Source organism: Anolis carolinensis, chromosome 2 (assembly GCF_035594765.1).
Source record: "Anolis carolinensis isolate JA03-04 chromosome 2, rAnoCar3.1.pri, whole genome shotgun sequence".
NCBI lineage: Eukaryota > Metazoa > Chordata > Lepidosauria > Squamata > Dactyloidae > Anolis > Anolis carolinensis.
This window is the reverse complement of record NC_085842.1, coordinates 33,663,062-33,686,559: the sequence shown is the minus strand read 5'-3', so window position 1 is coordinate 33,686,559 and position 23,498 is coordinate 33,663,062. Positions and strand designations below refer to the sequence as shown.

At 44.0% G+C, this 23,498-nt stretch overlaps 3 protein-coding genes across 6 annotated transcripts in view; 1 reads left to right on the top strand and 2 right to left on the bottom strand.

The window, feature by feature from the left end:
• camk1 (calcium/calmodulin dependent protein kinase I) overlaps positions 1-3,510 on the top strand; it is a 76,485-nt gene extending 72,975 nt beyond the window's left edge. The window contains exon 12 of the mRNA XM_062973743.1: positions 1,566-3,510. Coding sequence (XP_062829813.1) covers positions 1,566-1,624 — 59 coding nt within the window. The 3' untranslated portion in view covers positions 1,625-3,510. The remainder of the gene's footprint in view (positions 1-1,565) is intronic.
• Positions 3,511-3,664: 154 nt separating this feature from the next.
• Positions 3,665-18,308, bottom strand: ogg1 (8-oxoguanine DNA glycosylase). The gene is made up of 7 exons (XM_062973742.1): positions 18,143-18,308; positions 15,507-15,880; positions 13,496-13,675; positions 10,933-11,114; positions 9,024-9,171; positions 7,565-7,614; positions 3,665-6,091 (listed from the first exon to the last, which is right to left on the bottom strand). The coding sequence occupies exons 1-7, from the start codon at positions 18,253-18,255 to the stop codon at positions 5,987-5,989; spliced, it is 1,152 nt and encodes a 383-aa protein (XP_062829812.1). The 5' UTR covers positions 18,256-18,308; the 3' UTR covers positions 3,665-5,986.
• Positions 18,309-21,464: 3,156 nt separating this feature from the next.
• The window catches only part of brpf1 (bromodomain and PHD finger containing 1), a 34,207-nt gene continuing 32,173 nt past the window's right edge, over positions 21,465-23,498 (bottom strand). For all 4 annotated transcript variants that reach the window (XM_008105555.3, XM_008105553.3, XM_008105554.3 and 1 more), the window contains exons 13-14: positions 22,762-22,916; positions 21,465-22,344 (exon numbers count right to left, since the gene is read on the bottom strand). In XM_008105555.3, the coding sequence (XP_008103762.1) occupies positions 22,161-22,344; positions 22,762-22,916 (339 nt within the window). In that variant the 3' untranslated portion in view covers positions 21,465-22,160. The remainder of the gene's footprint in view (positions 22,345-22,761; positions 22,917-23,498) is intronic.

The following is a 23,498-nucleotide window of genomic DNA, read 5'->3' as shown; positions in this document are numbered from 1 at the left end:
AATCGCCTCTGTAATGTGTAAAAAAATACTGTCTTCCTTGTGTTTTCTTAAAATACTTTCAAAGTATTCTCAAGAGACTTGTTCTTTACACTGCTCCAGATAGATATCCATCCAGCCTCTTAAACATCTAAAGAGAGAAGCTCCATTACAATTCGAGGCAACATATTCCACTCTTGAACAACGTTAAACGTCAGGAAATTCTTCCTAATGTTTAGGTGGAATCTCTCTTCCTGCAATTTGAATCCATTGCTCCGTGTCCTAGTCTGTAGGCAACAGAAAACAAGCCTGGCCCCTCCTCAATATGACATCTCTTCAGATATTTATACATCGGGTTGTTGTATGTCTTTTGGGCTGTGTAACCATGTTCTAGAAGTATTCTCTCCTGACGTTTCGCCCACATCTATGGCAGGCATCCTCAGAGGTTGTGAAGTATGGATAAACTAGGAAAGGAATAAATATGTATCTGTGGAGAGTCCAGGGTGTGGCAAGAGTCCTTTGTCACTGGAAAGCCAGCAGTAATGTTTCAGTTAGTCACCCTAATTAGCATTGGAAAGGTTTTTGTCTCTTGCCTGGGGGGAACCTTTGTTCAGTCAACAGCCGTCCTTGTGGTTCCTCAGCCTTCAGAGTGTTGGTTCCCATCTACTGTTTTGATTTTAGAGTTTTTTAATACTGGTAGCCAGATTTTGTTCATTTTCATGGTTTCCTCCTTTCTGTTGAAGTTGTCCACATGCTTGTGGATTTCAGTGGCTTCTCTGTTGTAGTCTGACATGATAGTTGTTGGAGTGGTCCAGCATTTTGGTGTTCTCAAATAATATAGTGTCCAGTCTGGTTCATCAAGTGCTCTGCTATGGCTGATTTCTCTGGTTGAGTGAGTCTGCAGTGCTAGTTTATCCATACCTCACAACCTCTGAGGATGCCTGACATAGATGTGGGCGAAACGTCAGGAGAGAATACTTCTGGAACATGGTCACACAGCCCGAAAGACATACAACAACCCTATGATCCCGGCCATGGAAGCCTTCAACAACATATTTATACATCGCTATCCTGTCACTTCTTGACCTTCTCTTCTCCAAGTTAAACATGCCCAACTCCTTAAGGCAGGCATGGGCAAACTTGGGCCCTCCAGGTGTTTTGAACTTCAACTCCCACCATTCCTAACAGCCTCAGGCCCTTTCCTTTCCCCCCTCAGCCGCTTAAGCGGCTGAGGGGGGAAAGGAAAGGGCCTGAAGCTGTTAGGAATGGTGGGAGTTGAAATCCAAAACACCTGGAGGGCCCAAGTTAGCCCATGCCTGCCCTGAGCCATTCCCAGCTCTCTAAGCCAAATCGCACACATGATTTCCAGACCTTTCACCATTTTGATCACACACATTCCAGCTTGTGAATATCTTTCTTGATTGTGGAACCGAGAACTGGATGCAGTAGCTATTAAGCCCATTTGTCCATGGTCAGACCAAACCTTCTGGTCAAATAGAGGCCGGATCACTCATCCTTTGTTGACCTTTGTCCTACTCTATGTTTTGTTCATCAACTCAGCCCCTGACCCATCCTTTCCTCCTTCCCAGGCTCAGCTTCCAGTAGCAGCGAGGAATCCTTGGGAGACGTCTCTCATCCTCAGACTTAGGACTGAATGTTCCCCAGTGAACAGAGGAAGACCTGGCAGTGCCAGCACCAACTCGCACACTGGGTGGGCAGCTCCCAGCCCAGCCTTCCCATGTTGCCACAAGTTGAGCCAGGGAAGCGGCTGGGACTGCCGACACATCCCTCCCAGTGAAGCGCGTCCGAGTCCTACGGCAGGGGAAAGGAAAGCTTCCCTTGATCAACCACATTCTCCTGAATCTGGAGGCAGGGGCACAATCCTCCATCAGCGACACAGTCCCCTGGAGATGTTCCTCCTGCTCCTCACCACCAAATATAGTTTCCTGCCGGTCACAGCCAACAGGATTGTTCTTGTTGGCTGTGCTCTGCCCTATGCATAGCTTTCAGTCCAAGTCAATAATTGCAGCATGTTCTTTGCCCCTTTATTTTTATAGACAACAGGTCTTGGAAAGAAGTACCCAGTGGTCCAGTTAGGCCCCTTTCAGCAGCTTTCAGTACACAAGATCCAAGAATTGTATGCCCTCCCTGTATCAAACCTTCTTCTCCACCCCATGATACAAAAAACCAAAACAAAACACAGCCCTTACAAAAACACACAGCCCCTACAACACATTGAAAGGCCTGAAGTTGCTTGTATCTCCAGGTGAGGTTGTTGATACAATCTACAGAGTAAGAAACAATTGTTTTGTTTAAGGCAGCAGCTACGTGTTTGTAGCTCTTCCTAAAAAAGGACTCAGTCCAGGGAAGCTGGGTTTTTCTACTGTCAGGAAATATGGATCTAGACCAAATGGGTGTTGCTTTGCTGATTACCAGAGGTGCCTCTTCCGAAATCATTTGGTTGTCGACAAGTGAAGATAGAGGAGTCTCCCCAAGTAGATGTTTTTAGTCACCTGCGAGACTTACTCTTTTCTCTCCCGGTTGGGCTGAAGGTGGGTGGGATATCACACCACAGACTTTCAGTTTGGTTCAAATTGAACTGGAGCTGGGGAAGCCAGATGTGGGTGAGGAAGGGAAAGGATACCTTTTGGCCACTGCCCCATAGCCAGAGCAGTTTTGCAGCTATTTCTTTTAAACTGCACTTTCTTAAAAACAAACAGCAAAATTGGTTTCTGTGAATTTTCCAGACTGTATGGCCATATCCCAGAAGCATTCTCTCCTGATGTTTCTCCCACACCTATGGCACGCATCCCCAGATATTGGAAACTAGGTAAGGAAGGTTTATATATCTGTGGAAGGTCCAGGGTGGGAGAAAGAACTCTTGTCTGTTGGAACCAAATGTGAATGTTTCAATTAATCACCTTGATTAGCATTGAAAAGCCTTGCAGTTTCTAAGCCTGGCTGATTCCTGCCTAAGTTCTTTCTCCCACCCTGAACCTTCCACAGATATATAAACCTCACTTACCTAGTCTCCAACAGACCTCAAAACCTCTGAGGATGCCTGCCATAAATGTGGGCTAAATGTCAGGAAAGTATGCTTCTGGAACGTGGCCAAACAGCCCGGAAAACTGAGCAACTCAGTGAGTCCGGCCATGAAATCCTTCGGCAATACATTAAACAGCAAAATGGTCACCTATACATCAACACACAGATTTATTTCAGGTTGCTTGAAACAGCAGGGAAAGGTGAGATTGAGGGTTGACATATCATGGCACATCATGACATAAGTGTCCAATACAAAAGCCAATTAAGGCTGCCCTTTGGAAATCAGCTCCATCTTCACTTGGACATGACCTGCCCATCAAAACAAGGATTTGTCCCACTGCTTAGTCTCTCCTCCCAGATCTGGAAGCTCACGGCTCCGTATTCTGCTCTCTTGTCCTCTCTACCCAGCCTTTGAACTCAAGAGGAACTTTCTAACTTGTTGTTTCTATTTTGTTGTTTGTTCTTGTATTAAAAAAGGAAGGAAATGCATGTGGCTTTATCTGCTTCTTCCGTGTATGAGTGGACTGGTGGGGGGCGAAGCTGCCAAGGATGCCCAAAGCAGCTGTATTGACACAATGTCTGGATATTTTTTGTATTATAGTGGAACAACGCTGAAAGAAAAAGAGTCTGAAAGAGCAAACCATCATAGTTTCTTATTTTATTGACACAGCACCTAGAAATAGATAAAACACTTTAGAAAAAGATTAAAAATTAATAAGATTCCTGCCCAATGCAGTTTACAGTCTAGAAACAGTCAAGACAAAAGGAAGAGGATAGGGAATAGTTGGGTTTCCTGGCACTGCAGATGGAACAAAAAAACACACTATGTGTGACCCCAATCTCCCTTCTCTTTAAAATTCCACTTATTTTGACAAGGAGATGCAAGCAAAAATTTGAGCTTCTCCCATTTAGACTCACAGACTTTCAGTGTGGTTAGCTTTGGCTACAGCATACCGACAGTTTGGGTTACACACACTATCTTAACACTTCATTATAGAAACAGATCAATGAAAAAAATAAGGAAGAGGAAAAGTTATTGAGTTGAAAGGAGTTTGTTGGAAAATAGGATTCCAGGCAACAGAGAAGATCAACAAAAATGTTTTCGAGATATATTTATATATCTATATGCCAACACACAAGTTGGGAAGGGAAATATTTGATACTCTATTTTACAATGCAAGGGTGCTTTCAGAAGGTTCTCACTGGAATGAGCATCCCTTCCAGGATAAATTATTTTCAATGTTGGGTTTTGACATAAGGGCAGCCATCACAACATCTGAACTGTACTTACATTGTGTTGGATAGACAACACATGACTTGAACCTGCTAAATCCATCCCACTGAGTTTAGTGAAATTCACTTCCAGATAAGTGTGCAACGGACTGAAACCTCACTACAAGCAGTGAGATCTGAATTTGTTATATTTGCGTTGTTCTAGATTTACCCTATATATTCATGTATACGGAGCCCCCAATGGCACAGCGGATTAAACAGCTGAGCTGCTGAACTTGCTGACTGAAAGGTCGGCGGTTTGAATCCAGGGAGTGGGGTGAGCTCTTGCTGTTAGCCCCAGCTTCTGTTCATGCAAATGTGCGTAGATCAATAGGTACTGCTCCGGCGGGAAGGTAACGGCACTCCATGCAGTCATGTCAGCCACAATGCTGGCTCTTCGGCTTAGAAATGGAGATGAGCACCAACCTCCAGAGTGGGACACGACTAGACTTAATATCAAGGGGGAACTTTTACCTCCACCTATTCGTGTATACGTATATAAATTCTAGTCAAAAACCAACCCCAAAAACTCAAGTCAATGTAAGTACTATACTTTAATTCCTATAACAAGGCACCACCCCCTTCTCTGGTAAAAGACAAGAGCATAATCTGTCCCAGAAGAACCTAAAAGAAGCACTGATGTGGTCCCACTTCTGGCCTTTTTGAATGCTTGACATTCAATGTGGCAATGGCAGCAGTGGTGCATTCCGCTCTCTACAGAATGAGCCTCGACTTATCCATGAAACACATCACAATCCATAATTTTTACCTCCATACCTGCCATCGACTTATACATAAGGTTGACTTACATGTTAGTATATATTGCATTTGTGACTTCCTTTAGTAGAACTGAAAATTCCCTAAAGGGAATGCCCGCTGAAGGGCAGAGATACAGTACATGATCTAGGCCAACGATGACCAACTCTTTTATCAATGGTGAACTCTCTGTTTTCCATTGAGAGGCCTAGTGTTTTAATTTCCCAAAGAAGCTGATCTTCCCACAAGTAGTCTGGCTCTGTCATATGAAATGATGCCATCCGGTGGCAAAAAGTTCGCAGTGACAGAACAGATGAACATATACACAGCCATTTATATAAACATGGACATTTACATCACATATAATCAATGAAAGAGCCTGCCTTTTTTTTGAAGTTAAGTAACCATGCCATCGGTTAGCCCAGGCATGGGCAAACTTTGGCCCTCCGGGTGTTTTGGACTTCAACTCCCACAATTCCTAACAGACAGTAGGCTGTTAGGAATTGTGGGAGTTGAAGTCCAAAACATCCGGAGGGCCAAAGTTTGCCCATGCCTGCTTTAGCCCAATGACTAAATATATAGCCCAAGGAGAGAAGAAGAGCTTCTCATGGCCTCCCTTAGAAATTGGACCGCAACACATTAATACTGTACCAAAGGACAAAGCAAAGGACAAAAGCGACAGGTAAAAAAGTATTCTATGATACCTTGCAGCTACACAACAAGCTTATACCACAAACAACCACTGCTGGGGCACAAACATCCCCACTGCAGTGGCCAAAACCGACTCTCCACAACACAAACCGCTCAGACCCTCTTCAGTCACTCAGACGGTGCCCTGTTCCCAACGTGGAGGTTTCTCTCCAGCTCCGGCCCTGGAGAAGAAATAGTTTTCTTACTTGTCTGTCGCACAGGCCATACTGGGCTGGGAGGGGAATTATTAGGTCAAGGTGGAATTGCTGCTCCTGGCAATTTTGGCACAGCGGTTTTTGGCATCCGGGTCTGGCGACTCCTGGTACTTCCTCAGGTCGGCACAAAAGAAAACCTGAGGATCAATGAACGAAAGGCCAAATTATGAAAATGATTACAAAGTTCAGCCTGGAAACAATCTACATGACTTGAGAGTGCAAGGGGGAATATCTTGTCTAGGGAGAGAAGACATAGGCTGCACAAGGAGTTGCTAACTGCCTTAGAGGAAGTAAACCTGATGTTTCACTGTAGGGCCAGTTCCCTAAACTGCACACAAACTAGCAACCTCCCATTGAAATAGATCAAGAGGCAAAAGGAGAACAATGTAATATATAAGCACACTTAGGGCAATCCTATGACATTTTACTGCCTAACGCAAAGAACAAGAGACATACACATGTAACTTGGTTTGCTATGAGTTTTCCAGGCTATATGGCCATGTTCCAGAAACATTCTCTCCTGACATTTCACCCACATCTATGGCAGGCATCCTCAGAGGTTGTGAGGTATATCGGAAACTAGATTAGGGAGGTTTATATATCTCTGGAAGGTCCAGGGTGGGAGAAAGGACTCTTGTCTGTTGGAGACATGTGTGAATGTTGCAACTAATCACCTTGATTAGCATTGATTGGCATTGCAGTTTCAAAGCCTGGCTGATTCCTGCCTGGGGGAATACTTTGTTGGGAGGTGTTAGCTGACCTTGATTGTTTCATGTCTGGAAACCCCACTTGCCTAGTTTCCAACAGTGAAACATCAGGAAATAATGCTTCTGGAACATGGCCAAACAGCCCAGAAAACTCACAGTAACCCAGTGATTCCAGCCATGAAAGCCTTCCACAACATATTTTACTCTCTGCTTTCTTTCTAAAACATATTTCTAATTTAGTTAAAACTTATTCATAGCCTGGGTTGTTCGTTGGATTTCATGTAGTACACTGAACTTCCAAAGTAACTATGTCCTGTTCTCTCTGGCCAAGTCATATGATTCTGGGAGGTATAAAAGAAAGGTAACTATCTCAAGCCTTGATTCTCACACAGGGGCACAGAGTGAGCCTAACATTTTATTGACCTATATAAAGGTAGAAAAAACTGATAAGTCAGATGAAGCCCTCTGAACCAATGCTTCAGTTGAGGAAAGCTGAGAGGGGAGCAAAGCTGACCAGGCCATGGAGAAGAGGCCTTTGTGCACTGAGGGGGGATGGCTGTTGGGGCTCCCCTATCCATATCCTGAAAGCTAGAAACTCAAATAAAGAAAGAAAAAGAAAGTTGAAATTCTTAGGATGCACTTGGAAAAGGTTACTGCAGAGTAATCCACGCTCTGAGCCAGAGCTGAGAACAGGTGTTGGGGCTGCAATTCCCAAGCCAAAAAGAAGAAAGATAATGAGAGCTGGATCTGCACAACATCTGAAGGACCCAAAATGTCCCATCCCTTGGGTAAAGAAATAGAGAAGCAGCCATATATCATCTTACCTTGTACACACAACTGGTAAGTGCACAAACCAACACATGCCAAGAGAAGGAGAAGACATTTTACTCCTGCCGCACTCACCTCTTGAGCCCATCCAGCATAGGGTCCCCACAGGCTCCGGAAGAAGTTCCCTAAAGGAAAAACAATCAGTAGAGCAGTTGGAAAAAAGCAAGCTGGGCTCTCAAGCTGGACAGCATTTCCTTCAGAGAGAACTCATGTCATGTGTTTCTATTACTATAGACCACCTGAGATCATTATGGTCCCCTGAATGGAAGATGTTAGTGTCCGAAATAGCCTGAGAACAGAGTAAGTGAGAGAACGGCTATCTTGTTCCCCAACAAACCTGTTCTGCCACTGCATATACATACAAAATCTTCATTGCTGTGAACACACAGACACACACATACACACTTTGGAATTTCTGCTGAACTGAAAATGAGTGAGAGACAATGTTCATCCACCAATGGAGATATGCTCCACCAGCCCTACACAAACCCTCTGCAAAATTACAACATGATGCAAGACATGTCAATGACTAGGAGCTATTGGGCAATGTGCAATTATAATGTGAATTGCACAACCACAAGGACAACCAAAATGTAGGACTGCAAGACACAACACAGTTTGCATCATTAGTAAATGTACAGTGTGCTGTCACCTTGTATACATAGACCAACTTACACATGGTCTGTCCCAAAAGTCCTGAGAGTTATTTTTGGTGTAGCACAGAAGGGAAGCATGGATTGAGACAGGTGGAGGAAGAAACCAGGTATACATTTTGACTTTCCTCAGTTGATTCCGCACCTTCGTAGCAGTCATTATGTTAGCAAGGCACATATAGTTTTTGTGTCATGTAGCAAGCAAAAATGTAGAGGAGTCTAGAGCAGCATCCTTCACCTTCAAGAACTGACACCAATGTAATTCATAGTGTGAAGGCTGTTCTGAATCCTTCCCCTGATTTGGCTCCATGCGATTTCTGTTCCCAAGCTCAAAACCCACCTCAAAGAACATGTTTTTGGGACAACTGGAAATGTCTAGGTAGCTGTGATTAAAACTTTGAACAATATCTCAAGTGAAGACTTCCTACACTGCTATGAAGCATAGTAGCAACTCTGGGATCACTGTATTCAATCACAAGGAGCCTATTTTGAAGGGGATAAACTATAATTGCATTTTTACTAAAATCATTCTCATTACTTTTGAGACACATCAAGTGTGTTACTAAGGCCCCACCTATACTGCCACATAGTCGTTTCAGAATGCAGATGAATAGCATTGAACTGGATTATATGGCTGTATAAACTCATATAATTCAGTTCAATGTGGTTCAGTCTGCATTATATGAACCTACACTGACCATTATAATGCAGTTCAAATTGGGTTATATGGCAGTGTAGATGGGGCCTAACAGAATGTTAGAGTGAGCTAGTCCCAACTTGAAAGATTAATTCTAAGATTGGGCTCTGACTGAAACTCAAGTAGAAGCTAAGCTCTGTTAGGAGTCACACAAGAACAGCGGCTGACTTCCAACAGTCCTTACCGATTTCCCGATGGACTCGCTCCGTCACGCTGCGGGCCCCCATCCCCAATTCTTGCCCATAGTACCGCTTGGCCACCTGCCATATGTGCGTATCCACGGGCACTGCCTCAGCTTTGTCCAATGACATGAGACACACGCAGTCGGCCACCTGCAAAGGAGGCAAAAACACGACACCTGTGAAAATAGCCCGATGTACTTTCCAGAGATTGGAAAGGTTTAGGGAAGTGTTTCTCAATCTGTGGGTCCCCAGGTGTTTTGGCCTACAACTCCCAGAAATTCCAACCAGTTTACTAGCTGTTAGGATTTCTGGGAGTTGAAGGCCAAAACATCTGGAGACCCACAGGTTGAGATCCACTGGTTTAGGGTCTCCAAATCTCAAGAATTTTCCTGCCAGCAGAACCAGTGCCTGGTGTGGGGATTTGTAAAAGGCACCATGATGTAATGACTGGAAAGACATGTGTCAGCAACTGATTGGCTAAGCGTGCCAGGAGCCAGCATTCTGATTGGCTACTGCCTCTGGCTTGCTGCTGAGAGAAATGGTTTGAACAGGCATTGTTACCTCAGAGAGCAAAGAGGTAACAGCTAGGGAATTAATGGCTACTGACTCTCTGAAGCCTGACAATTTCTAAGGCAATGAGGCATATTTAAAGACTGATGTAAAATGACAATTTATTTCCTCTGATCTCTGTAAGAAGCCAGGGAGACTACTATATACAGTATATTGTTGCTCTGTTTGACCTATTAAACTGAAGTAAAGTTACTGTTATTTATTTCACAGACCTGAATGATACATTATTATACTGCAGGATAAACTTTGGTTCAGAAGCCGTATTAAAGCTTCTATTTATTTGCATCTACAACATCCAACACCTGGGAGTCTGTAGGACTTACAGTTTCAAAAATGGAGCTTTCCCTAACACTGTCATCAGTATCATCAATAGGTCTCATGTTGTTGTTGTTGTTGTTGTTGTTGTTATTATTATTATTTATTTTATTTTTATCCTGCCGTTCTCCCTGTAGGGACTCAAGGCAGCTAGCAACCCCACAATTTACTAACAATTTAAAACAAAACAAATTAAAAAATTAAAAATAAAATCATAAAAATATCAATGCATAGCTATTGAAGAGAATAGAAATTTACTGAGAAAGCCAGCTAAAAGTTAAAGTAGAAGGGAGGAGGGGCTGTAGGGAATTGAAAGAAAGAAACTCTTTGCTAATCAAAACAGCAGTACAGCAGGAGTTTAAATAGGAAATTGGGGAGATGGAAGTGGGAGAAGGTTCAAGATACAGGACTTTACAAGACGTAAAGAGAAGTGAGGGGGAGCACAGGAAGGAAGGAAGAAAGGGGGAAATTGCTGGAATGAAGATAGATAAGAGGCACCGAGAAAATGAGAGAAGGACAAAGGAAAAGAGAAATGTGAATGAGAAAAAGCTTGTACGTGCACGTTTAAAACTTTAGAAACTTCAATTATAAAAAGGCTGAGTTGCATCTCAGTTGTGTGGCACTATTTTCCTGTTTCACACCCAATAGGTTTGTCTGTCCAATATGTGTCTATTGCATTTGATTTTCTTGCTTCTAGTGCCTGATTGAAATAGATATGCTAGGGGTTTGGGCATCACCGAGCCTCAACAATACAGAGTTAAAAAGCAATTACAATATAATAAATACAATTAAAATAATAAATACTAATCCCACCCATAAACCAGCAGCATTCCCCTCTTCCTCCCCTAAATGCCTACTAGCTACTATATTTCCCGTGGCCAAAGTTCAAGCCACCTCATACATGCAATCCCATTGTGAAAACAGCAATTATGACTGATTTCCACATTCCCCCACACTAATTTAGCAGCTCCCCTCAAGAACTCTCTGTTTACAGGCAGCAGAATAAAGCCCCCGTTTCCAACCCACCTTGACTCCCACGCCAGGGAGGGTGCACAAGGCATGCCGGGCCTGTTCATAAGGGACGGTGCGCAGCTGCTGGAGGCCAGCCGCACCACCAAGTGTCTTCAGGACGGCCCTGGCACTCTCACTCACAAACCGGGCCCGGTACCCAAAGCCCAGGTCCCTCAGCCGGGCTTCGGTGTCTGCTCCTGCAATAGAACAGAAGAAGGTTCCCATTTGGAAGAAATGCCCATCAGAAAAAGAAGGAAACAGATTCAGAGAACATCCAGAAATGAATACAACTATCTATCCATCCATCCATCCATACACACTCATGTATGAGTGAAAGTTTAGTCTAAAACAGCAAAAACCTAGGTCAAGCTATCCACAAGCCAGTAGAAGTACTGTACCTTACCTCTTATCAAAAAAGGAACCACCCCCTTCCCTGAATAGAGTGGCAAAAGACAAAAGCTAAATCCATCCTGGGAGAACCTAAAAGAAGCACTGATGCACTCTTTTATCTCCATTGCAGTTCACTTCTGGTGTTTTTTAAATACTTAAGTGGGAGAATGACAGTGATGAGCTGCCCCCTGAAAAAGGTACTGGTACCTTCTCCTAACCATAGAATAATACTAATAATAATAACAATAATAATAATAATTTTATTTGTATCCCACCACCATCTCCCAAAAAGGACTCAGGGCGGCTTACATGCCATAAAACACATAAAAATACAGGTAAAATTACATCACCTTTTGATCTGACCAAAGAATGGCCTTCAATTTATCCTTGGGTCAGATCAAAATCCATAATTTTGGACCCATAACCTACCCTATAAATGAGATGAATTTATACACATTTATATATGGTACTTTCACAATTAAGCATCTAATGCAACATTGATCTACCTATTTTTTCGATTCTAAGATGGACTTTCCCCCCTATATCAGTGGTTCCCAATCTTTTTTTGACCAGGGCCCACTTTGACCAGGGACCACTCTCCAAAATTAGTACCAAAAGGGTTATGAATCAGTTTTTGGTCAACTTTAGATTTGGTTTGATTATTTAGGGTGCAGATTCAGAAAACTGCGTTGGATAGACCACATCAGCTCTAGTTTCTGATACAGAACATATGCCATCCAGTAGTTGCCATCTGCTTGCCCATAGAAAACCATATTTAATAATCCAGAGGTGATGTGGTCTATCCAATGCAATGGTCAGCTCTGCGGAAAGGAGCAGAAATCAAATAAATAAATAAAGAGGAAGGAGGTTCGCAAACTGGATTTTTATTTTCGCGGCCCACAGCTGGGCCATGACCCGCAAGTTGAGAACCACTGCCCTTTATAAACCTCTCTAAGAACAGGGTGTGTCTCAGAATCGCATGTGCTTATATGCATATATAAGGTATATCTTTTTTCCCTCTTGATTGTACTATAATTTGTGTGTGTCTTACAATCAATGGTGTTTGAGAATGGAAGAAATACAGCAGTAATTAGTTAGCTGCAGTGTTGTCTCCTTCTGCAGTGCTGTGAAAAACAATTTCTTTCTTCTATTAGTCCTTCCTCCTTGTCCAGGAACTACAAGATGTATAAAGCTTTGCCATACAACAAATGTCTTGCCTCCAATTCCCCTTTCAGTAAAACCCTCATATTCGTTCTCCAGTGCCGTTTTTGCTTGGTGTGCGAGAGGAAAGAGAAAAAAGGAAAAACATAATTGAAATGTTTAAATATTTGAAAAGATGTCACATTGAAGCTTGGGGCCATGGTGGTGCAATGGGTTAAACCCTTGTGTCGCTGAATCTGCTGACCTTAAGTTCGAGCTCTCATCTGTCAGCCCTAGCCTGTTATCAACCTAGCAATTCAAAAACATGCAAATGTGAGTAGATAAATAGGTACTTTTGCAGGAAAAGGCAGCCACATGACCAAGAGGTCTTGCCAGTCACATGACCAGGAGGTAACATTGCAAGGCTCCTCAGCTTGAAAATGGAGAAAAAGCACCTCCCAGACCCAGAAATGAGCACCATCTCCAAAACCGGAAATGAAAGGAGAAGCATTTGCCTTTGTTTGTGTTTGTGTGTATATGATTGTAAAGGCATTGAATGTTTGCCTATGTATGTAAATGTTTTAATCCGCTCTGAGTCCCCTAGGGGAGAAGAGCGGAATATAAATAAAGTGTATTATTATTTTCTGCTGCTCTGGAGACTGGGACCTGGAATAAGGGATTCAAATTGCAAGAAAAAAATATTGTACCTAAACATTAGGAAAATCTTCCAACAGTAAGGGCTCTTGGACAGTGGAATATGCTGCCGCTTAGGAATGCGGAGAAGTCTCCTTCTCTGGAGGTTTTTAAACAGAGGCTGGATGGCCATCTGTTGGGAGTGCTTTGATTGTGTTTTCCTGCATGGAAGAAGGGGTGGGACTGGATGGCCTTTGTATCTTCCAGATAAATGACTTTATGATTTAAGAGACCTCTTAGCAGCAGATGGGGTCCCAGGGTAGTGTGAACAGCAATAAACCCTTGTTTAGGTTTTTTTAGTTGGCCCTCCCCTTGGCCCATTCTGCCGCCTAGAGCCTCTGCACGATGACCTCACCTGCCATTGCCTGCAAGGAGGGAAAGGCGTGGTACGTCTTGGTGTCCAGTTGGCAGAGGCGGCGCCCAAAGGCCTGGCACAGGTGCTGGATCATGTTGGTGATGCGGGACAAGTGGTTGTTGGAGGTGCAGATGAAGGAGAAGAGGCACTCCACGGGGTCCTGTCGCAGCACCCGGACTCCTGAGGGGGCACAAGGAGGCAGCCAGTCAAACCCCCAGTTTATTCGTAAAGCCTAAAATGGCAGAACTGGCATATAAGATGAATGGAGATTGTGTCCAAATTAGCAGAGCCCAACATTCCAGGCAGGGCCTGTTCAGCAAGCCTATGGGAGGCACAGAAGTCTGTCATCTCCAAGTCTTATTAACAAAACTGTTTTATGCATGTGTCTTGACTTCCTTCCAATCATGTCATATAATCAGTGCTCCTAGAACTTTTTCCACTTGTGACTACTTTCTGCCCAAGAAATATTTACATGTCCCCCAGGGATAGAGAGAGAGAGAGAGAGAGAGAGAGAGAGAGAGAGAGAGAGAGAGAGAGAGAGAGAGAGATAAAAATAGATATAACCATCAAACATTTACTGATAATTGTGCTAGTTGGGCCTTGCCCCATGTGAGCCGCCCCGAGTCCCTGTGGGGAGATGGTGGCGGGGTATAAATAAAGTATTATTATTATTATTATTATTATTATTATTATTATTATTAATAGCCTTTGCAAGGCGGTTCAGGTCCTGCCTATCTAGGTGATCAGATTCTCCCCTATTAACTTGTGCGGGCTCTGAGATCGGCCAGGGAGGCCTTCCTCTCAGTACCACCTCCGTCTCAAGCATGGTTGGTGGGGACGAGATGGAGGGCCTTCCCGGTGGTGGACCCCTGGCTCTGGAATACCCTCTCCGGGGAGATTAGGCAAGCCCTCACACTGTTCTCTTTCCATAGGAACCTGAAAACCTGGCTGTTCAAACAAGCTTTTGAGAACGCCTAGGCCCCAGTTGACCAACATAATTTTATGGAGCCTTGCACTTCACCCCATGCCCTTGTCCCATGGTCATAGTTTTGCACTTATCCCTTGCCCTAGTGTTACAGCCTGGCTAGGTTTACCACAGCTAATTGTTACTGGATTGATTAAGGCCGTTTTAAACTGAGTTTTAAGTCGTGGTTTTATATCCATTGTAAACACGGCCCCTTGCTGCTAACACCCAAATGATTGGCCTTTGGAAAACCTTTCCTGTTGCCAGTTTTTGCAACCCCAACATTGAGATAAGGAGACCTCATCTGGGATCAGGAACCACAGTTTAAAAAGCAATGATATAAATCAACAGAGGACACAAAATTGTATGTGTTTATACGTGTATGTGTGTATAACTATATATACATATACATACATACAGATACATACAAGGCCAATTTGGCTGGGAACATAAAAGGAAACTGACGAAATAATAAAAGTTTATGACTTAGGGGGAAATAGAATATCTTCACACAAAGGATTATTGCAGGAGCAAGTGGCAAACAACCCATTATAATTTTGTGGAGGGATTTTCAATTCTGAGAAGAGAATGGCATGCAATGGTGGATTTCTGATATCTCTTAACAGCAGAAATAAAACACTTTTGGAAGGTGAGAAGACTTTTCGTTGAAAGAGCTGGTCAGTCTGCCAAAAATCCTGATAGCATGCAGGAATCTTGCAAACAGGTTGTCCAGGGATGGACTAAGCCGGGCATCCTCAAACTGTGGCCATCCAGCTTTTTGGGCCTCCGACTCCCAGAAGACCTAGCCAACTTGTTCAATGGTCAGGAGTTCAGGGTACTCAACAACACAGAGAGACACTACAGCCTAGTGGTTTTCAAAAGGTGGTTTCCACATGTTCATGGAGATTCACATTTGCCAAACGGATATATTTTTCCTTTTAAATAAGGTTATGATTGCCATTTATTTCCAAGGGGATTTGTGCCCAGAGACTGGGTGCAGTTATTTTCAATACCAAGTCCCATTGGTACTCTTGAATGCTCACCTACCTGGAAACTTGATGGCGACTTCCCGGAAATGTGAGTCAACGTAAGACCATCCCTGGTACAATGCAGATAGATTTATGTGTAGCTGGAAATAGTCCTGGAGGATCTGGGAGGGCGTCAATCCCTCCATGCCGCGGATCGGTTCTCCAGACAAATGGCTGCCTGAGCGCTCGCTGGTCTCGGTATGGCTCCCATCCGGCTGGGCTTGTTTCCTCCCTTTCTTCAGTGGGGGCTCAGAGAGGCCATCTTCCTCCCGGCTGCCTTCCTCCTTCTCCTCATCGTGGAGTGTGTACCAGAGCTGCTCCTCTGACTGCGTCAGGGTCCAAACCCGTCCTGCCAGCACCCCAGTCCAGTAGCCAGGACTGGTTTCAGACCACCTGGGAGAGACACAAGCGTGCTTAGCAGAAAGGACAAACCAGTGGCAGTTCCATGCTCCCTCCCTTGTCACACTGCACTATTAGAGCACTATGGATGACATGTTAGTGAATTCTATGGGCTACGTCCAGGACACATGATTTCAGACTCAAGCTCAGCCATGCAGCTTACTGATGTAGTTGTCATTATTTCTACTCAGCATTACCAGAACACGAATAAAGGAACATGAAAGGCAGTGCAGACTAACTCAACCAGAGAAGTCAGCCATAGCAGGCTTTTAGGAATTGTGGGAGTTGAAGTCCAAAACACCTGGAGGGCCAAGGTTTGCCCATGCCTAACGTAAACACAATCGGCGCTGACAAAATTACCATCTGTCAGCTGCAAAAGGCCACCCTACTTGGATCTGCACGCATTATTCACCAATACATTATACAGTCCTAGACTCTTAGGAAGTGTCCGACGTGTGATCCAATACAATAGCCAGCATAGTGATCTTGTTTGCTGAGTACTAATCTTGTATTGTTTCAAATAATAATTATAATAATAATATGAAAATACATCACAGTCCTAAACACTTGGGAAGTGTTCGACTTGTGATTTTGTGATACGAAATCCAGCATATATATCTCGTTTGCTGTGTTATACTCTGTCTTTGTGTCAATGATAATGATGATGATGATGATGATGATGATGATGATAATAATAATAATAATAATAATAATATAATAATAAAGAACTGGTGGCATCACAAACATGCAAAACTATTGGAAAATGAGCACGCAAAGATACTGTGGGACTTCCGAATCCAGACTGACAAAGTTCTGGATCACAACACACCAGACATCACAGTTGTGGAAAAGAAAAAGGTTTGGATCATTGATGTCGCCATCCCAGGTGACAGTCGCATTGACGAAAAACAACAGGAAAAACTCAGCCGCTATCAGGACCTCAAGATTGAACTTCAAAGACTCTGGCAGAAACCAGTGCAGGTGATCGGCACATTGGGTGCCATGCCAAAAGATCTCAGCCGGCATTTGGAAACAATAGACATTGACAAAATCACGATCTGTCAATTGCAAAAGGCCACCCTACTGGGATCTGCACGCATCATCCGAAAATACATCACACAGTCCTAGACACTTGGAAGTGTTTGACTTGTGATTTTGTGATACGAAATCCAGCATATCTATCTTGTTTGCTGTGTCATAATAAATAATAATAATAATAATAATCAGAAAATACATCACACAGTCCTAAACACTTGGGAAGTGTTCGACTTGTGATTTTGTGATACGAAATCCAGCATATATATCTCGTTTGCTGTATCATACTCTGTCTTTGTGTCAATGATAATGATGATGATGATAATAATAATAATAATAATAATAATAATAATAAATTAAATAACTTTATTTATACCCCACCACCATCTATTTATTTATTTATTTATTTATTTTATACCCCACCACCATCTCCCTGCGGAGACAACATAGCATACAATACACAATCCAATAAAACAATAAAATTTAAAAACAATAGAATACAAGATAAAAAAAACAACATAATAGTTACTTTAAAAACCGGAACATCAAATTGTTCTGCACAGCAGAGGGTGACTAATACATCATTTCACCAGGTCCAAGAATAAAATCAAAATGAGTAAAGAAGGAATAAGGGAACAATTTCATTCAAAGTGCTATAGCATGTAGAGTGAGGAGCAAGATAAAGTGCCAATAAGGTTGTAAACATAGATACCAAGTCAGAGGGGCTATTTATTCAAACACGCTCTGTAACATCCATGTCTTCAGTTGACGGCGAAAGATGGGCTAATGACGGAGCTAACCTGATCTCCCTGGGGAGAGAGTTTCAAAGCCAAGGGGCCACCACCGAGAAGGCTCTCTCCCTCGTCCCCGCCATCCGCACCTGAGACAAGGGTGGGAGCGAGAGAAGAGCCTCATCAGATGGCCCTAAAACACACGGCTCAACTCCCACCATTCCTCACAGCCTCAGGCCCTTTCCTTTTCCCCCTCAGCCGCTTAAGCGGCTGAGGGGGAAAAGGAAGGGGCCTGAGGCTGTGAGGAATGGTGGGAGTTGCAGTCCAAAACACATGGAGGGCCCAAGTTTGCCCATGCCTGTAATTAAAGGGCAGGCAGGCAGGGCCAAACAGAGAGAGAGAGTGAAGCTGGAAGAGAAGGAAAGAAGAAAGCAGACGGAGGAGCCTGTCTTTTCTGCAGGGCCGCCAGGGGGCGCTCTCTCTCACTCACCGAAAGGTCTGCCCGCCGCACAGCACCAGCTCGAGGCGGAGCTCGGCGCGCGGGCAGGGAAAGCAGCGCCAGGGCGCGGCGCGAGGCAGCGGGGCCGGGCGCGCGTGGGCCATGGCTTGCCAGCCTTCCCAAATGCCGCTCCTTTGGCAGAGAAGGGCGGAAGTACTGGCCGCACCGGCGCCGGAAGGAGTCCGTCCAGGAGAAGGGCCCGGGCTGGGACAGCGGACGGGAGGAAATAGGGGCCGCCATAATCAATGCCCAATGGCATTCATTTCTAAAGTGTAGCGGTTAAGCTTCCGATGGGGAAAAGGAAGGGGCCTGAGGCTGTTAGGAATGGTGGGAGTTGAAGTCCAAAACACCTGGAGGGCCCAAGTTTGCCCATGCCTGGTATATTTATTTATTTACAGCATTTATATTCCGCCCTTCTCACCCCGAAGGGGACTCAGGGCGGATCACATTACACATATAGGCAAACCTTTTATTACACATATAGGCAAACCTTCAATGCCTTTTAACATAGAACAAAGACAAGAGAAACATAGGCTCCGAGCGGGCCTCGAACTCATGACCTCCTGGTCAGAGTGATTCATTGCAGCTGGTTTCAGCTGGCTTGCTCTCCAGCCTGCGCCACAGCACCCTACGCAACCCATCATCTCATGTAAATGAGACATGCATCATTTCCCCACACAGTTATCGAATCAGAATCATGGAGTTGGAAGAGACCCTTTTTACCAAGAAGGAAATCACATTCAAAGCACTCCCGACAGATGGTCATCCAGCCTCTGCTTAAAAGCTTCCAAAGAAAGAGCCTCCATCACACTCTGCAGCAGCACTCTTCCACTGCTGAACGGCTCTCTCAGTGAGGAAGTTCTTCCTAATGTTCAGGTGGAATTTCCTTTCCTGTAGTTTGAAGCCCTTGTTCCGCATCCTAGTCTCCAGGGCAGCAGAAAACAAGATTGCTCCCTCCTCCCTGACTTCCCCTCATATACAGTAGAGTCTCACTTATCCAACATAAATGGGCTGGCAGAATGTTGGATAAGCGAATATGTTGGATAATAAGGAGGGATTAAAGAAAAGCCCATTAAACATCAAATTAGGTTATGATTTTACAAATTAAGCACCAAAACATGTTATACAACAAATCTGACCGAAAAAGTAGTTCAATATGCAGTAATGCTATGTAGTAATTACTGTACAGTAGAGTTTCACTTATCCAACATAAACTGGCCGGCAGAACGTTGGATAAGTGAATATGTTGGATAATAAGGAGGGATTAATGAAAAGCCTATTGAACATCAAATTAGGTTATGATTTCACAAATTAAGCACCAAAACATCATGTTATACAACAAATTTGACAGAAAAAGTAGTTCAATTCATGGTAATGCTATGTAGTAATTACTGTATTTACGAATTTAGTACCAAAATGTCATGATGTATTGAAAACATTGTCTACAAAAATGCGTTGGATAATCCAGAACGTTGGATAAGCGAGTGTTGGATAAGTGAGACTCTACTGTATTTACGAATTTAGCTCCAAAATATCATGATGTATTGAAAACATTGACTACAAAAATGTGTTGGATAATCCAGAACATTGGATAAGCGAGACTCTACTGTATTTATAAATGGTCCTCATCATGTCTCCTCTCAGCCTTCCCTTCTGTAGGCTAAACATGCCCAGCTGTTTCAGCTGCTCCTCGTAGGGCTTGTTCTCCAGACCCTTGATCATTTTAATTGCCCTCCTCTGGACACATTCAGTCATTCAGTTTTACTAGCAAATTGGAGTTTAAACCAACCCCTGATAAAAGGTACATAAACTGTAACCACAAAATCCATGGGGAAACATATCTCACAAAAACCTTTCATTTACATTTTTTAAAATGATGTTAGATAAGACTTTTCCAAGATTTTTGCAATTTCTTACATTTTCGATTTACTAGTAAAATTGAATTGTGTCACACAATGATGCAGGTTTGAAAAGTGTGTCACCAACATGAAATGCTTGGAAAGCTCTGGTTTGGGAGACACGGGGTTTTAAGTGAGATTTTCAAATGACTGTAAATCCCATATGTCCTGGTTTGCTATAGGCTTTGTTTGCCAAAACTGCTGATGCTTAGAAAAAAGCTGCCACAGGGAAGTGATTATTCTCCGTGTCCTCAAGGATAAATCCAGTACCTTCTTAAATGGTGGGTCCCAACCCCAGAAAGAGTACCCTGAGCTCAATGTTGGGGTCATGAAACATTTGGCAAAGGTAAAAAGTTTCTGAAGGTCACACATTTACACAAATGTGTTGGTGATGATTCATAGTGTTTACTGTAGACTGCAAAAAATACTTCAGCTGTATTTCATAAAAAGAAAAATCAGCCTGTTTAGTGAGCCTTGCAAATGCAGATTTGTTTTCAGTAAATGTTTGATTTGTATATCAACCTTATATGACTATATACCTGGGGCCATGTAAAAAGTTATCAGGCAGAAAGGGGTCATGAATGGAAGAAAAATCCTGCTCTAGACAGACTTAACATTGTGTTGTTGTAGGCTTTCATTGCCGGAATCACTGGGTTGCTGTGAGTTTTCTGGGCTGTATGGCCATGCGCCAGAAGCATTCTCTCCTGATGTTTCACCCATATCTATGGCAGGTATCCTCAGAGGTTGTGAGGTGTTGGAACAAAATCTGGCTACCAGTATTTAAAAACTCTAAACTCAGGACAGTAAATAAAGAGGAACACTCAGAAGACAGGAGAATTCCAGACAAGAAATCAGGGGCAGCTAATACATCTCAAAAAAAAGGATTCCCCCAGGCAGGAAACAGCCAGGCCTTGAAGCTGCCAGGCTATTTAATGCTAATCCAGCTAGCTAGTTGCAACATTCACACTTGCCTTAGGCAGACAAGAGTTCTCTTACCCTGGACATTCCACAGATACATAAACCCCACTTGCCTAGTTTCCAACATACCTCACAATCTCTGAGGATGCCTTCCATAGATCAGGGCGAAATGTCAAGAGAGGATGCTTCTGGAACATGCAGGCCGGAAAACTCATAGCAACCCAGACTTAACATTCCCATTCCCAAGAAAATAAAACTGAGGCTACTGTTTTGTTTATTAAAACTGCTTGCATCTGCGTCCCAAAATGTGACCCTGACAATTGGTAGCAGTGGTGTTAACGCTTGTATCAGGACTAACAGAATGCCCTCTGCATCTATACAGCTAGCAGCTGCCTTCATGCCAAAAAGGGACACCATTACCAAAGAAGCATAAGAACTTTCCATGGAATGAACCACTTCCTGTACCTTTCTGATAACAAAGGAAGGAACACAATTGGTTCTGAAAGGCCATTTTTTATTTTCTAAGAATCAATAGAGATCTTCTTCCTCCAAAATAAATACAAGTACAAATGCCCACCCGGCTGCAGCAGAAAGAAGAGCCGGGTTCCTACGGGGTGGGGACGGGTTAGGGTCAGGCAGAGAGCCAGGCTCCAAAAAAGGCTATAGTATCAAAATGTGTGCGAGTGAGAAGACAGCGGCCCTGCTCTGCGAGTGTCAGAAGGGCTGGGCCAAGGGAAGGTGGATGGGTCTGGAGAGATTGCTAGGATGCAGGGAAGTTGGGGAGGGAGGGGGATTTCAGGTTGTGTGTGTGTGTATGGAGCAGCCCCAATAATTTACATTCTCCCATTATAGTACAGTATTTTACAAAGGCATAGAGCCCGAGGACCCAGTAGGCGGGGACTTGTCCTTGGGAGCGACACAGGCAGCTGGGCCTTGCTCATGCAGCTGGCCAGGACAATCCCAGGCATGGGGCAAGGAAGGGCAGGCTGGCGCAAGAGGTAGGCTCGCCCCCGCGGAGGGCAGGGTGCTCTGTGGGTGCGCCTGGGACGCTGGAGGGACCGCTGAGTGCTCTGCACAGGTTCCTGCGGCTGGGCTGAGGGCCCCGGTTCCCCAAGGCTGGAGCTCCCCGCGCCCCTCTCCTGTACAGTCCAGCTGCACTGAGCGAGCGCCCAGGGCGGGGGGTCCTCAGAGGGTCAGTCGCTCTCGCTGGAATCACTGCTCTGCTCCCCTTGCACCTTGTTGCGGTGCTGCATGGCACGGTGGTAGGCGATCTGGACAGACTTGCGGATATTGGACTTGCGTCCTTCCAGCATCTTCTCCTTGTCCAGGTCCTGGTTCACACCCAGGGGCACAAGTTTGGTGCGTGGCAACCACTGCCTGCATGGTAAGAGGATAAAATTGGAATAACAGCCTCAAAAATGATCCCACAGTCTTTCCTGAAAGGAGTAGTAATTCCCATCCCAAACTCCTAGCCTTGAATCATAAAAGTTGGAAGAAACCCCCAGAGCCATCTAGTTCAACCTCCAGGGATGCACAAAGTTTTCCCAATAGATTGTCAACCAGCCTCTGCTGAAATACTTCCATAGATGGAGACTCTACCACATTCCGATGCAGCATATTTCACTATGAAACAGCTTTTGTCATTAGAAAGTTCTCCCCCAAATCCTTCACCAGCTCAGTAGTTCTGTTTCCAACGTTATCTACCAGGTGCTGGTCTGGCACTGTCCCCACTTGGCAACCCCATTCATTTAACTTGCAGTGATAAGACCAAGTCGCAAGAGGCTCTGCCCTTACCAGGTACGCTTATTATCAAAGAAGAGGACCAGGTAGAGATGTTCCCGTGCTTCCTGAGTCATCTGTTCTCCCAGCTTCAGCACCTCCAGGGGAGGCACAGGGATAGGGACACCGTGATGGAACATTCCTTCCCGCGGCATCTTAGGGTCAATGATCTGCAAAGAAGCAGGAGGGAAAAGATCAGGGACCAGCATGTGTCAAACTCAAGGCCCATGGGCCGAATGCAGACTTCAATGTCATTTTATGTGGCCCTCTAGAAGCTGGATTACAATTTCTGTATTCCTCATCATTGGACATCATGACTAGACCTGATAGGAATTGTAATGCCGTAATATCTGGAAGGCTGCAGTTTATTCTGTTCAATCAGGATAGTGCGGTTTAAATTTAGATTTAGATAAAACATTCAAAATAGTAAACAACTATAAACAACAATAGTAAAGCAACAACAGCAGTAGCAGCAGTTCAGGGGCTTCTAGTGCCAACAGTAAAGGAATTGAGCTTCAGCAATACAGAAGTAGAGTCAAAGATTAAAGTTTATAAAATACTTTCTTCAAAGAACCAGGTATCAAAGTAGGAAAGTTAAGAGTGTCTAGCTACCTAACTAACTTACAGAAGACACTTTGTCTCACCATGCTCACAGGAGAACAAAAGGTAAAACAAAATGGAGGACTAAGTGGCTTGCCATGTGCTCAGGACAAGAAGCGTGTCTCTGAGAGGTATCAGTCTAACAAGAAAGA

Bases quoted from the DNA above. Each gene is read 5' to 3' on its own strand.
- ogg1 (XM_062973742.1), bottom strand. From the start codon at position 18,255: ATGGCCCACGCGCGCCCGGCCCCGCTGCCTCGCGCCGCGCCCTGGCGC. The intron at 15,881-18,142 runs GTGAGTGAGAGA...TGTCTCTCCCAG, and splicing joins TGCGGCGGGCAGACCTTTCG to GTGGTCTGAAACCAGTCCTG. The intron at 6,092-7,564 runs GTGAGTGCGGCA...ATTGATCCTCAG, and splicing joins ATGCTGGATGGGCTCAAGAG to GTTTTCTTTTGTGCCGACCT.